At 45.8% G+C, this 13,268-nt stretch overlaps 1 protein-coding gene across 1 annotated transcript; it reads right to left on the reverse strand.

The window, feature by feature from the left end:
• Positions 1–4,449: 4,449 nt before the first annotated feature.
• LOC103669961 (zinc finger protein 260-like) lies at positions 4,450–12,759 on the reverse strand. Its single transcript, XM_008698324.2, has 2 exons — positions 12,431–12,759; positions 4,450–10,232 (listed from the first exon to the last, which is right to left on the reverse strand). The coding sequence occupies exon 2, from the start codon at positions 9,841–9,843 to the stop codon at positions 7,582–7,584; it is 2,262 nt and encodes a 753-aa protein (XP_008696546.2). The 5' UTR covers positions 9,844–10,232; positions 12,431–12,759; the 3' UTR covers positions 4,450–7,581.
• Positions 12,760–13,268: the final 509 nt, after the last annotated feature.

The following is a 13,268-nucleotide window of genomic DNA, read 5'->3' on the forward strand; positions in this document are numbered from 1 at the left end:
CCCTGCACAGGCTACAGTGGGGTGGGCTTGAGGTCATAGACTGAATGGGGGGAGAATGGAATTGGGGTTTGGAATGAAGAGAAGAACCAGGTCAAGAATGGTTTCCATGCAGCAACCGATATTGAAAAGAAATGTTTTGAACTGAGTGGTATGATAAACACTGTTCCCCAGGACTCCAGAAACATTAAAACATGAAAGTTAAAGGACCAGAGAAATAAAAATCCTCAGTGTTTTATGCTTTTCAGTTTTAGCCAGAGTTTCACAGCCCAGGTGCCTAAATAAGGTCTGTGTCCTTTTTGGTCATTCTGTACTTAAAAAAAAAAAAATTTTTTTTTAAGGCTCTGGGCCCAGCATGGGGCTTGAACTCACAGCCCTGAGATCAAGAGTCTCGTGCTTTACTGACTGGCCAGCCAGGCGCCCTGGCAGTCACTGTACTTTGAAACGTGCTTCCTGGGATGAGGGATGCCCCCCGCCACCTGGGAGGGTATGCATGGCGGCCTAGAACTTGTTGAGTGGGACAGCCTGCACTGTTCTGTGCACCAGTGCCCCCCCCCCTTCCTTCTGTAAGAGTCCCCTTCCATCCAGTTTCACCCGGGACCTCACTGCTGCTCTGATGTCCCAGCTGCAGCTTGCCATGGCCAGGTGGCCGAGGTTAGTCCACAGGGTGTGAGTGGAGTAACGTGTCCTCTCCTGAGTCACATTCTACAAGGACTGTCCTTCTTCACTGCGTCTTTCTCCCTCTCGCCCGTGAAGAACCACTGTGCTGAGCCAGCTTCTACCCTGAGAACAAGGATAACTCTTGAGGGCCAGGCTTGGCCAGCAGGCCCTGGGAGGGGCCAGCTGGGAACACTTCGGGCATTGTGGGCACAGCCTCCGCGGCCGCTCAGCACTGCCTCTGTAGTGTGAAAGCGCCTGGCCCAATAAACCTTTATGCACGTGACACAAATTTCAGTTTCATAGAATTTCACATGCCATAAAATGTTACCTTGATCTTTTTAAAAAACTACTTACAAATATAAAACCCATTCTTGGCTCACAGGCTCTACAAAAGAGGCGGGCGCCAAATGTGGCCCATGAGCTGTCCCTTGCTGACTCCGCTCTAGGGGATGGAGAAGTAACAGGATAGGGGCGCCTGGGTAGCGCAGTCGTTAAAGCGTCTGCCTTCGGCTCAGGGCGTGATCCTGGTGTGCCGGGATCGAGTCCCACATCAGGCTCCTCTGCTGTGAGCCTGCTTCTTCCTCTACCACTCCCCCTGCTGTGTTCCCTCTCTCGCTGGCTGTCTCTCTCTGTCAAATAAATAAATAAAATCTTTAAAAAAAAAAAAGAAGTAACAGGATAAAGGGGACCCTTCTCTCTGGGGAACAGCCTGGAACAGGGCTATCCTACCTCCCTGGACTGCCTGTTCGTTTGGAATTGTACGTGAGATGGCACTCTTCTAGCTTGGCAGCCAGTGTGACACAGAATTAGCCAACAAAAACGAACCACCGTTATTTCTTCTAAACTGTGACAGATGTGTCCCTCCCAACCTAGTGGTACACGAGGAGGAGTAAGTCATGGAAAGAACGTAGAGTAAGGGCGGCCCACTCAAAACCTCTGTAATGTAACAAGAGTTCTAGCAGCATCTGCAGCAATCCTAACAAAAGATACTAGCAGTTTACAAATTCTCAGATCCTAATAAAACATGTAGCAATTTTATCTTTAGAAAAATGTGTGCTCAGATTTTGATACCTAAATATTATTCATCATCAAACGGAACCAGGGCTGCTCAGGAAAACTGAAAGCATAGAACACTGACTTGTCAACCGGACGTGCTCAAGAGCTGATAGGAAGGTGTGGCAGAGGAGGGAAAGGGAGGGCTCTGCACCCCCCACCCCAGGAGCAAATAATGAGCTGGCAACCTCTGCAGAACTCTAGAATCTAGTCCAAAACTCACAAGCACTAGGGAAGGCATGGTGAGGGAGGGAAGGCATGGTGAGGGAGGGCAGCTGCTGTGCAGCCACAGAGCTGACTCACCTGACGGCCTGTGGTTCAGGCAAGTCCCGGGGCTGAGGGGTGAATTACAGACCTTGTTCTCAAACAGCTGTGGAGCAGGTGTCGCCTGCTGGACTGCTGTCTGTAGGAGGGCTGCACGGCTTCCCCTTGTCTCCTCGACTCACATCAGTCACAGGCCTGTGCAGCGTCCCAGATGGCTTGTGCAGCAAGCACGTAAAAGCACAAGTCCTGGTTGTAAGCCAGCTGGGGCAAGGAATGGCCATCAAGGTGAGCAGCAAACAGACACCTGGGAAGGAAGAGGTTGAAAAAGGAGAGATGTGTGGGAATAGGCTTCTGGAAGCTTCCATGCACACCAGGAAATCACCTGTACCCAGGGTGGGACACGGGCTTAGAAAAGTCTGTACACTCTCTTCGGATGGGCCTCCAGGCTCAATGGAAACTGGAAGTGAAAGGGCAGAACAGGAACCAGCTTGGCTAAGCGCTGAAGGTCTGCAAAGTCTGGGAGAGCTTTATTTTTCCTGTTTTCCCCCCTCTCCTTTTTAAAATCTTTTTTCAACTCCAGATATTAAAGGAGAATCTGGCAAAACACACCCAACCCCTGAGTTAATGGAACAAGAATTCAGTGGCTGCGCTTGACAAAGATTACACACCTACTGAAACAGAAAAGTCCATTTAAAAAGCACATAAAAAGAACCCACCAAAAAAATATCCAAAAACCCTGGGGTGGAGGATGAATCTGATTTCCAGAGTTGCCACATTGTTATATTTAAAATGCCCAGTTTTCAACAATTAATGATAAAACATGCAAAGAGACAAAGTATGGCCCACTCACAGACAGGGAAGAGAACAGCTGTCTCCATGAGTCCCTCGTCTCTGGTCACTGCGGACTGGTCCCAGCCAGCTGGATCAGGAGTGCGCCACTCTCGGTGGGCAGTTGAGACTAAACACAAAATCAGGTTCCCAAAGGCTTCAGAGAGGAGCCTGGTAAGCCCACGCCTGATTTCGTCCCTAAGAACTAATGTGGGAAAAGCCAAGAAAGCTTTGAAAAAGAGAATGAAGAGAGACCTGCTTTTCAACACGTGCCAAAACATTACGAAGAGCAAAGAAGGGGCGCCTGGTGGCTCAGTTGGCTGAACGTCTGCCTTCAGCTCAGGTCATGATCTCAGGGTCCTGGGATCAAGTCCCACATCCCTGCTCAGCAGGGTGTCTGCTTCTCCCTCTCCCTCTGCCACTCCCCCTTCTTGTGTGCGTGCTTGCTCTCTGAAAAACATAAAATCTTAAAAAAACGAAAAGCAATGAAAACAATCTTATTCAGCATGATTACAAAATAGGTCAGTAAAACAAACCCAGAATCAGAGTACTTGCAAGCCGTGAGTCAGGACTGACTGCAAATAGTAGAAGACCCGAGATAACAAAGCTGCCGGCAGCTCCACCATCCAAACCAGCCAACCGCTGTTCCACCATGTCTACCAAAAGCCCTGGCAGGAACTCCCCTCGACTCTCACTGGCCTCAAGTGTCCATCCCAGGAACAACTAAACTGGGCACAAAGGGTGGATGCTGTGACTGGCCCACCAGGGAATGTGCCGGCTCTGGGGCATCAGCTTCCCTTTCTGGAAGGATGTGGGGAAGAGCACTGAGCAGACAAAAAGCAAAGCCACTGAAAGGGATAATTTAATCCATGATGAAGATAGTAATTCAAGTCAGGGACAAAAAGATTAAGTCAATAGAGTAAGGACAACAATTCATTAAGAAAATAAAAATCAGACGCATCAGGCAACATCAAGAAAAAAGTGGAAAAAGATCAATGATTCAATTTTTTAAAGATCATTTCACATACAGAAAGAATACTTAATATGTAACTGGGTTGCAAAAAGAAATTTCCTGTGCTGTTTCTTTCAAATGAGAAACAGCATTATTTCATCATGGCATAGACATGTACAGGGCAGAAAGCAGTCACTGATCATTTTCTTGAATGAAATCATTCTTGCTCCCAAATTCCTGTATCTAACACTTCTGGTTTTACACACACACACACACGCACACACACACACACGCACGCACACACACCCTCTGCAACCTTAGGATGCCTTATAGCTGCAAGTAGCAGAACAATCTCAACTGCAACAGGCCTAAGCTGTAAGGAATATTGGAGACCTTGGTCTTACCGGTGGAGAGCAGCTTCCGAGCTGGTTAACTCACCAGTCCGCGCACTGGCCCTGCCCTCCCTCAGCTCACCTTCCTGACTACCAGCCCTGAGTCACAAGATGCCATCAGCGGGGATCCAGATGGACAATGCCTTTCTGTTCCCAATTCTTTATCGACGAGAAAACCTTCCCCCCACATCAGCTGAATACTCTGGTGTTTGGTCATACTGCCAGCCCCAAACCACCGCTGGTGAGGGAGGAAACACAAGGCCCTCTGACGAAGAGGGGGCAGCAGCTGCCGACCTGCTCCAAGGAAGCTGTCTGAAGCCGGGAGCAAGGGTCAGGGCAGTCCTCCGAATCCCACCAGGACTGGGAAGAAGGGTGTTTTCTATACACAGCTCTGTCTTCAGCGTGACAAGCACCACTCCTCGCCAACCGCCGCACCCCTGCCTCTGCACACTCGATGAATGTGTGTTCATTAAACCAGCCAAACCCAAGACAGACACTTTTTTAAGGCATCGTTTGGCTTCTTTATTGACTCAATCAGTAACAACAGGCATCACTATATGTGCCAAAAACCAGAACAGGTAAGGGGTGAGGTGATTTTCAAAAACGTTTACCATTTGTCAGAACTCTGTTAAGAAAGGGAGTGAACACCATGTGTTGAGCACTGTGCTCAACGCCTCGATTATTCCCCCTATTTTCTGCTTCCTCTAATTACGCACACGTTGTCCTGAACCACGTCACAGCCGTGACAGCTCACCTCTGTTCTACATGGTCTCCTAGAAACTCACATTCGTAACCACGCTGAAGAAAATCACTCGAGTTCCCTAGTACTACCCAGGGCCAGTCCACATTTACATTGCTCCAGATGCCTCCAAAGTACCTACGTGGAGGTCTCTGAGCTGGACAGTTTGGGGACCCAATTGGGGATTGTGCACTGCGTCTGATTAGGTCTCAGTACCCTCTCCGTATTGAAAGAGGCCCCTGGCCTTTTCTCTTTTTAAAATCACACTGACTTTTGACGAGACCGGGCCAGTTGTCTTGGTGATGCCCCCACATTCTAGATTTGTTTCCTCCACTGAAGCTGCTTGCTCGCTCTCATATTTTCTGTCAACTACACACTTGATTAAGCTCCTATGACGTACTCTAGCAACAGCACACCACAGTGCGACGCACGGACCTCTCGCTGCCCCTCAGCAAGAGCCACACGATGTTACCACTGCTGATGGTGCTGCATTTTATCACTGGAGAAGGGGGGGCAGTAAACCATCCCAGTGTAAAGACATACCTTTCCCGGGGCTGGTGAGGAAGGTACCTGAGGGAGGCTGGCCCCGCACAAACACGTTTCCTTCGCTCCTACTGATCCTGGCATCCACAGTCTTTGCCTAGATGCCCTAGGGGTTGCAAATTAGCGATTTTTCAAATCCTATCATTCCTTCTACGTTCATTAGCTGACACTTTTCTAGAGTAGCCTTCCCACAACGGGTCTTACTGAAAGGGCAGGGTGAAAAGCTGTCGTTCGAATGACAGAGTAAGGAGCTTTCGTAAGATTCACCTACAACGGTGGAAATAAGCTCCAGCCCCTTTCTCTTTTTCTGTATTGATGTGGACACAGATTTCTGTTTATCCAAATGTTGTAGAGTCAGTTACGTCGTTCTGTTTGACCGTCAAAGCACCTCAGATTTGGCCAGGGAGAAACCCTGCAAGGTAGCTTCTGGGACTGCTGACACATCCCCATAATCTCCGAGTACCTCCTTGCTTTTTGACACAAGAGGTCCCGGCCTCACCCTGGACACTCCAGGTCCCAGACTGTCGCTCCTGGTTCCTCGACAGGGAAGTGCTGGCACCAAGTCTGCTCATCTGTGGGGGCTGCCCCTGCTTCCAGTCCCTCTGCGGACAGAGCTAAGAGATACACCTTTTTCAAAACAATGACTGATACTTTAGTTCATATTTCTTATTATGGAGAGTTTTACAGAAATTCTTTCATTTTTATGGTCATCTCTTCTCTTACACTGGGAAGTTTGGTTCCTAGTAACTTTAACAGTTTCTTTTTGCCTTATCTTACAGTATACACAAGCTAGATCCAAAGTAACACCCGTATTAATAACAAAAAATTAATGAGTGGTGTTCGTAAGTTTTTGCAGATCATTGTCCTTAAATATCCCATTAAGGACATGTAGTCATAATTCTGTGTTCACTTGTTTCTTGTAAGAATGATTTTCTCTGTGTGGTTACCAATTTACTATAAAGTTGATTTCTCCGTTTTCAATTTCAGGATGCTTTTATTTTCTATTTTTGAATATATAAATAATTTACATTTGTTTGAAAGTCAAAATGTCATAGAAAGTTATAACCAAAGAAACCTTGCTCTATCCCTGACTCAATGCTGTTCACTCCTGCCTCCATAGGAATTCATTTTTATATTAGTTTGTAGTTTATCCTTCTAGTATTTCTCTTTGCAAAAATAAGCAATTGTGTGTGTATCTTACTTCCTCTCAACTCTTCCATAGAAGGTAGCATGCTATATGGTGGGGTGTACTTGGCGTTCCTCACTTAACAGTATGTTAGGGTATAGTATTTCGAATTTGTCAAACGTGACCCTTATAATGCACACTGTACTACAAACATACAAACACTGGGGGCATTTAGTGTAAGACATCTGTCATGGTAATTATTAAGCCATAGGGAGATACTTCCTACTGCCCCCTATTTCAACACCCACTACATAAACCAAACACACACAATGTGTGTATGCTGCGTACAACATACCAAAGCCTCGATTACCCAGGCGCTCTGAGCAGCCACCACCGCCGTGTTCTTCCAAAGGCCTCGGAACCCCACAGTGAGCACCATTAGCGTCAGATGCATCTTAGGCCACATCTTCGAAATCTCGTGCCCCATGCAAATCATGACTTCTAGTGTTACGTCATTTCTAGAGAAAACGTATCCACATTTCCCAAATTGATAGACTTCCCCTTGAGATTGATTCCTTTCTTATACAGAGTTTGACTTTTTTTCCTCAAAAGCTTTCATGCATGTAAAACACTGCTATACTTCCACTCCAACATCAGTTACCTGATGATCTGTAAATGCCTTTATACTTCTGTGGCATTCTCCGTGATGTGAGCCCTGTGACGGATTGCTCTGAGACATCTATTAGATTCACAGGTGGACACTAATATACAGGCCGATTGCAGGGCTCTCTCCATGTGAGTTCTCTCGGCTATTTACTAAGGTATGACACAGAAACCTTCCCAATATCCATTCCCGAGAGAGCCCACCAACCCCCACCCCATGTGTGTCTTCTGATACCAGTTAAAGACTGAATCTCCGCAAGCGGAGCTCTCCACATTACCACAGTCCTAAGGCTTCTCCCACAGGTTCTCCTGGTGTTGATGAAACTCGGCTTCACACAGGAGGGGTTGCCACGTTTGCTGCACCTTAGGGTATCTCTCCTGTGTGAATCACCTGATGTTTCGTGAGCGTCGACTTCTTGCAGAAGGACTTCCCACATTCGTTACATCCATAGGGCTTCTCCCCTGTGTGTGTGCGCTGATGAACCGTGAGGGTCGACTTCATACAGAAGGATTTCCCACATCGCTTACACTCATAGGGCTTCTCCCCTGTGTGAGTCCTCTGATGATTAATGAGGTTCGATTTCACATAAAAAGTCTTCCCGCATTCCTTACATTCAAAGGGGTTCTTCCCTGTGTGAGTTCTCTGATGTACAGTGAGGTGTGATTTCATACAGAAAGATTTCTCACATTCATTGCATTTATATGGTTTCTCTTCTGTGTGAGTTCTCTGATGTATGGTTAAGGCTGACTTATAACAGAAAGATTTCCCGCATTTGTTACATTCATGGGGCTTCTCCCCAGTGTGTGTTCTCTGGTGTTCAGTGAGGTGTGACTTCTGGAAGAAGGTTTTTTTACATTCCTTACATTCATACGGTTTCTCCCCTGTGTGTGTGCGCTGATGTTTAGTGAGGTGTGACTTCTGGAAGAAGGTTTTCCCACATTCTTTACATTCATAAGGTTTTTCCCCTGTGTGTATTCTCTGGTGTTGACTGAGGGCTGACTTCATATAGAAGGATTTCCCACATTCGTTACATTTATAGGGTTTCTCCCCTGTGTGAGTTCTCTGGTGTACCGTTAAAGTTGACTTATGGCGAAAGGTCTTCTGACATTCACTACATTCGTAGGGTTTCTCTTCTGAATGTGTCCTCTGATGATCAGTGAGATTGGACTTCATAGAAAAGGCTTTCCCACATTCACTACATACATGAGGTTTCTTTCCCGTGTGATTTCTCTGATGAATATTAAGAAGTGACTTCACGTAGAATGACTTTTCACATTCATTACATTTAAAGGGTTTCTCTCCAGTGTGAGTTCTCTGGTGTATGATAAGGGTGGATTTCATATGGAAGGCCTTCCCACATTCGTTACACTCATGTGGTTTCTCCCCTGTGTGAGTTTTCTGGTGTTTAGTAAGGGCTGATTTTTTATAGAAGGACTTCTCACACTCATTGCATCCATAGGGTTTCTCCCCCGTGTGGGTTCTCTGATGTACTATTAGGATCGAATTCATAGAGAAGGCTTTGCCACACTCATTACATTCATAAGGTTTCAAACCCGTGTGAATTTTCTGATGTTTTGTGAGGTTTGACTTCACACAGAAGGTTTTCCCGCATTCATTACAGTCATAGGGTTTCTTCCCTGTGTGAGACACCTGATGAATAATTAGGGCTGATTTATAGCAGAAGGATTTCCCACAATCAGTACATTTATAGGGTTTCTCTTCTGTATGCTTCCCCTGATGTACGTGCAGGGCTGACTTATAGTAGAAGGACTTCCCACACTCATTACATACGTAGGGTCTCTCCCCTGTGTGTGTTCTCTGATGGTCAGCAAACTGTGACTTCTGTAAGAAAGTTTTCCCACACTCGTTACATTTGAAAGGTTTCTCCCCTGTGTGTGTTTTCTGATGCTTAGTTAAGTTTGATTTCACACAGAAGGATTTCCCACATTCCTTACATTCATATGGTTTCTCCCCTGTGTGAGTCCTCTGATGATGATTGAAGTTTGATTTTGCATAGAAGGATTTCCCACACTCGGTGCATTGATAGGGCTTCTCTCCTGTGTGAATTCTCTGATGGACTTTGAGGGCTGAGCTATAACGAAAAGACTTCTGGCACTCGTTACACGCATAAAGCCTCCCTTCTGTCCGTGTTCTCTGCTGATCAGTAAGGGCTGACAGCACAGGGGCTTCATCGCATTCACTGGGTTTCTCTCCCGCGTGAGATCTCAGAGGGTCCGTGAGTTGTGATTTCTGAAGGGTTTTTCCAGATTTATTACTTCCACAGGGTTTCTCTCTTGTGTGTGTCTTCTGATGCTGAGTCAGGAGGGACTCTTGGTAAAAAGATTTCCTGCAGTGACTACATTCAAAGGTTCTCTCTCCTGTGTGAGTTTCAGGAAGTTGAGTGACATGGGACTTCTTGCTGAAATTATTCTCACTTTCATTAGATTCCACGTTAACTCTCTGATGCTTTAAGAGGGTTGACTTCAGGCTCTCATTGACCTCACAGTGATTCTTCCTTGCATGAGTTTCCTGAAGGACTTCGAGAGCTGACTCATCACTGGTATTCCCCCCCTGTTCCTTATAGCCACACGATTTCTCTTCTGTTTGAACGCTCATAGGTGTCATGATGGCTGCCTTATTAAGGAAGGTTTCTCCACATTCATTATCTTCAAAAAGTGGTCCCAAAGTTTGACTTTTCTGTTGCTCAGTACGGTTCTCAATATGACTTGGGGATTTCCCAGCTTGGTTATGTTTGTCAGATTTCTTTCCAGCATGAGTATTTCCTTGGTTATTATCAGAGAGCAACTTCCCACATACATTAATTTCATCAGAGTTCTTACTTGAATGATTTTTATCACTAATAATTGATTCTGAAACATTTTTCAAACTCTTTCCACATGAGTCATCCTGACAGGGTGTTTCTCTGAAAACATGATCGCTCTTCTTAGTCAGTGATCTTTTGTTGATGAGTGAAACTCGCCACAAATGTTTGTCTTGGTTTTCCCGGCTTCTGTCTGTAAGGTCATAAATAAGAAAAATTAAGTGTACTTCAAAAATGTTAACACGTTTCCTGATGACCAAAGACCAAGATAGTGGAAACACCTAGCACCGCGCTTAGTTAAGCCAGTGAGCCGTGCGTGGTTAGATGCTCAGCCTCTACGAGCCACAGCTCTCACCTGCTGTGCGTCACAGCCCCAGAACTCGAAGGAAGTCATTTTTAAGAGGAGGAAAAAAAAATCAAGCTGATTTCAGACAACCGTAATAGAATTCAGTGCTAAAAGCAGTGGAGAAAGAAGTTCAAAATCCTTAAAGACTAAAAGTAAATCCCAATAATGTTACATGTAGACAAAACGGTACTCAGTTGAAGTAACACCAGGAAGTCTGAATATGCAAAAATGCAGGGAAGTTCTGTTCTCATGAAATCTTAAAGAACCTACTAGCAAATGAACTTCAGTCAAGAAATGGTGAAATGTAATACAGCAGAAGACTGCTTTTAAGGACTGATTTAACAAGCCTAGAAATAAAGCACGGACTTGCTATCAGAATATAATTAAAATATAAAGGACTTCAGATTTTAGAATTATTAGATGTTAATTTTTAAACTTCCCCCAAACCTCTCCTCCCCAATCTCCCATGTCAGTAAACACCTCCCACCCCCATTATGTTGCTCCGACTAAACCCTTGCCGCCTCCTCCTCTCACAGGCCACACCCGACTTAGTGGCAAATCCTCCTCCCTACACCTACAGCCCCACCTCCTCACCTGCACCAGCTTTGAACTCGAAGCCCCCATCACTTCTTATCTGAACCACTGCAAGCATGTCTGCTCCGCTGAGAGCTGAAATCGTCCACACCCACGCAGCCCACTATCTATGTTAACTTGACTAGTATTGTGTCTTCGTAACAGGACTTTACTACTCCAGGAAACTCACCTGGGAAGCTAAAAGTTGCAAGTAATTTTACTGTTCAGTTCAGAACCTTCCCCAAAACTTTTTAAACAAACTGTTCAACTTTCCAATAAATAATAAACTTATTCTCCAGGACTCTTCAATTCTTGTTGTGTCCACACATCCTAAACTATTATATTATGGTCCTTACTCAATGGTTATCAAACTTCTGTGTTAAAAATATACCTGAAACCATGCCCTCAAATCCTATAAATAACCTTTGTTCACCTCCATGCCACCTCCCTCCATGGCACTCAGACTGTCCGGGTGAGCTGTAAATTAGAATCTGCCACATCAGTGGGCAACTCTGGCAGTACTCTGGGGGAGCCAGCCCTGCACACTGTCTCTGCTTCTACTTTTGTCAAAGACCCTCACGCCCATCTCTGATTTTCTTTGGACAGTAGCCACAGAAATTATTTTAAAACATTCTTTTGTGGAAATCCATTAATAGTTGTCCATCTCACCTAAAGCAGAATCAAAGCCCTTACCTTGTCCTGTAAGACGTCATCTGGGCTCTGGCTACCTCTCTGAAGTCACCCCTACCAATGTCCCTCTTGGATGCAACCCTGCGGCCACAATAGCCCCCTGCAATTCCCAGAGCACTTCCAACAAACACCTGCTGCAAGAGCATGGCCCAGCTGTTCCTTCTGCCTGGAAGCCCCAGGATCCTCCTGCTACCTGCTGTAATGTGGACCTCATCAAAAAGGCATCCTCTGACCACCTTTTAAAAGAGCACACCCACTCTCTATCTCCTTTTAGCCTGTGTTCTCTCCATGGGTCTTGTCACCACTTGATAAGTAGATTTTTTCGTTTACATCTATCTTCTCTTGCTAGCCTGTAAGTTCTAAGAGCTCAGCAACACTGTTATGCTCACCAGCGTATCTCCAACACCAAGAGCACAAGTAGTAGGACTATCTGCAGAACAATGAATGAATGAATGAATGAATGCCTGAGGGAAAAATAAAGAGGAAATAGTCCATGAAAATGGAAGAAGATGAATACCAGATTAAGAAACTAAAGACAAAGGTCTGAAACGAAGAAGGCAGGGGTTCCATACCGGCTATCGGGCAGAAAAGGGCAGCACTGGTATTTACAAGTGACAGACTGGGTGATTCGGGTGATCAGAGGTCTGCTGGCTCACTGTTTAGCTACTTCCGAAGGTCTGGGCCCAAAATTGAATTACAAAGACACACACCCACCTCAAAACCAACCCATCTAAGACCTGATTTCTGTGGGCTTCTTCCTTCCTCCACAATGACTAACTCACCTTGATCACGCTGGTCTGGGAATCCGCCCTCTGATGGCCACAGCTCTTCTCCTTGCTCCAGCCTGAAGATCACCTCTGGTTTGCTGAGGTGACACCCTGTGAGTGGGATACAGGGTAGAACTTGTCACAGCTGCTTGGATATCAGGTCCCTGGAGGACGAGGAAGGTGCAGCTTCAGGAGCCACATGATAAAGGTACCCATTTGCACCTTTCATTAGGGAGGCAAGAACACAACGTCCTTTCTGTGCCTGTTGGGAACATCTTTGACCCATGAGATCATGAGATATACATGCAGTATCATTAAACACTCCTTCAGGGGCCCACAGACTCTGGCAGCGATGAAGGAAGGAAGGAAACACACACTCTGAGACGTGACACAGGGAACACCCCTCACCCACTGAGACCAGGTGGCTGTAGTTCTCCAGCATCACGTCCCGGTACAGCGTCCTCTGTGTGCCCGTCAGTCGTAGCCACTCATCCCGGGTAAAGTCCACAGTCACGTCCCTGAACGACACGGATCCCTGACCAGGACATTTCTGTTCAAGCCAAAGAGAGCAGTGCTGGGTGACATGAAACAGACATGTGGGAAACAAGTCTTAACACATTTACTTCAAGAGTTTTCTGTAAAACAGTATATATGTTGCCTATTCGATACCTTCTTTTATTTTTACTTCGTGGGATAAAGTGATAAGATGGGAAAACCCAGAAAACCCAATATTAACTTATTAATTCAAACAAAAAAAACTAACAGTCCTACTGTGTTTCTGAAGTGTCCTAGCCCGCCAGGAATAGTAAGCTACCAATCCTGTTCTTTTTCTTGCCTTTAAGGAGCCTAAGTC

The sequence above is a fragment of the Ursus maritimus genome, unplaced genomic scaffold (assembly GCF_017311325.1).
Source record: "Ursus maritimus isolate PB19 unplaced genomic scaffold, ASM1731132v1 scaffold_2, whole genome shotgun sequence".
Classification (NCBI taxonomy): domain Eukaryota; kingdom Metazoa; phylum Chordata; class Mammalia; order Carnivora; family Ursidae; genus Ursus; species Ursus maritimus.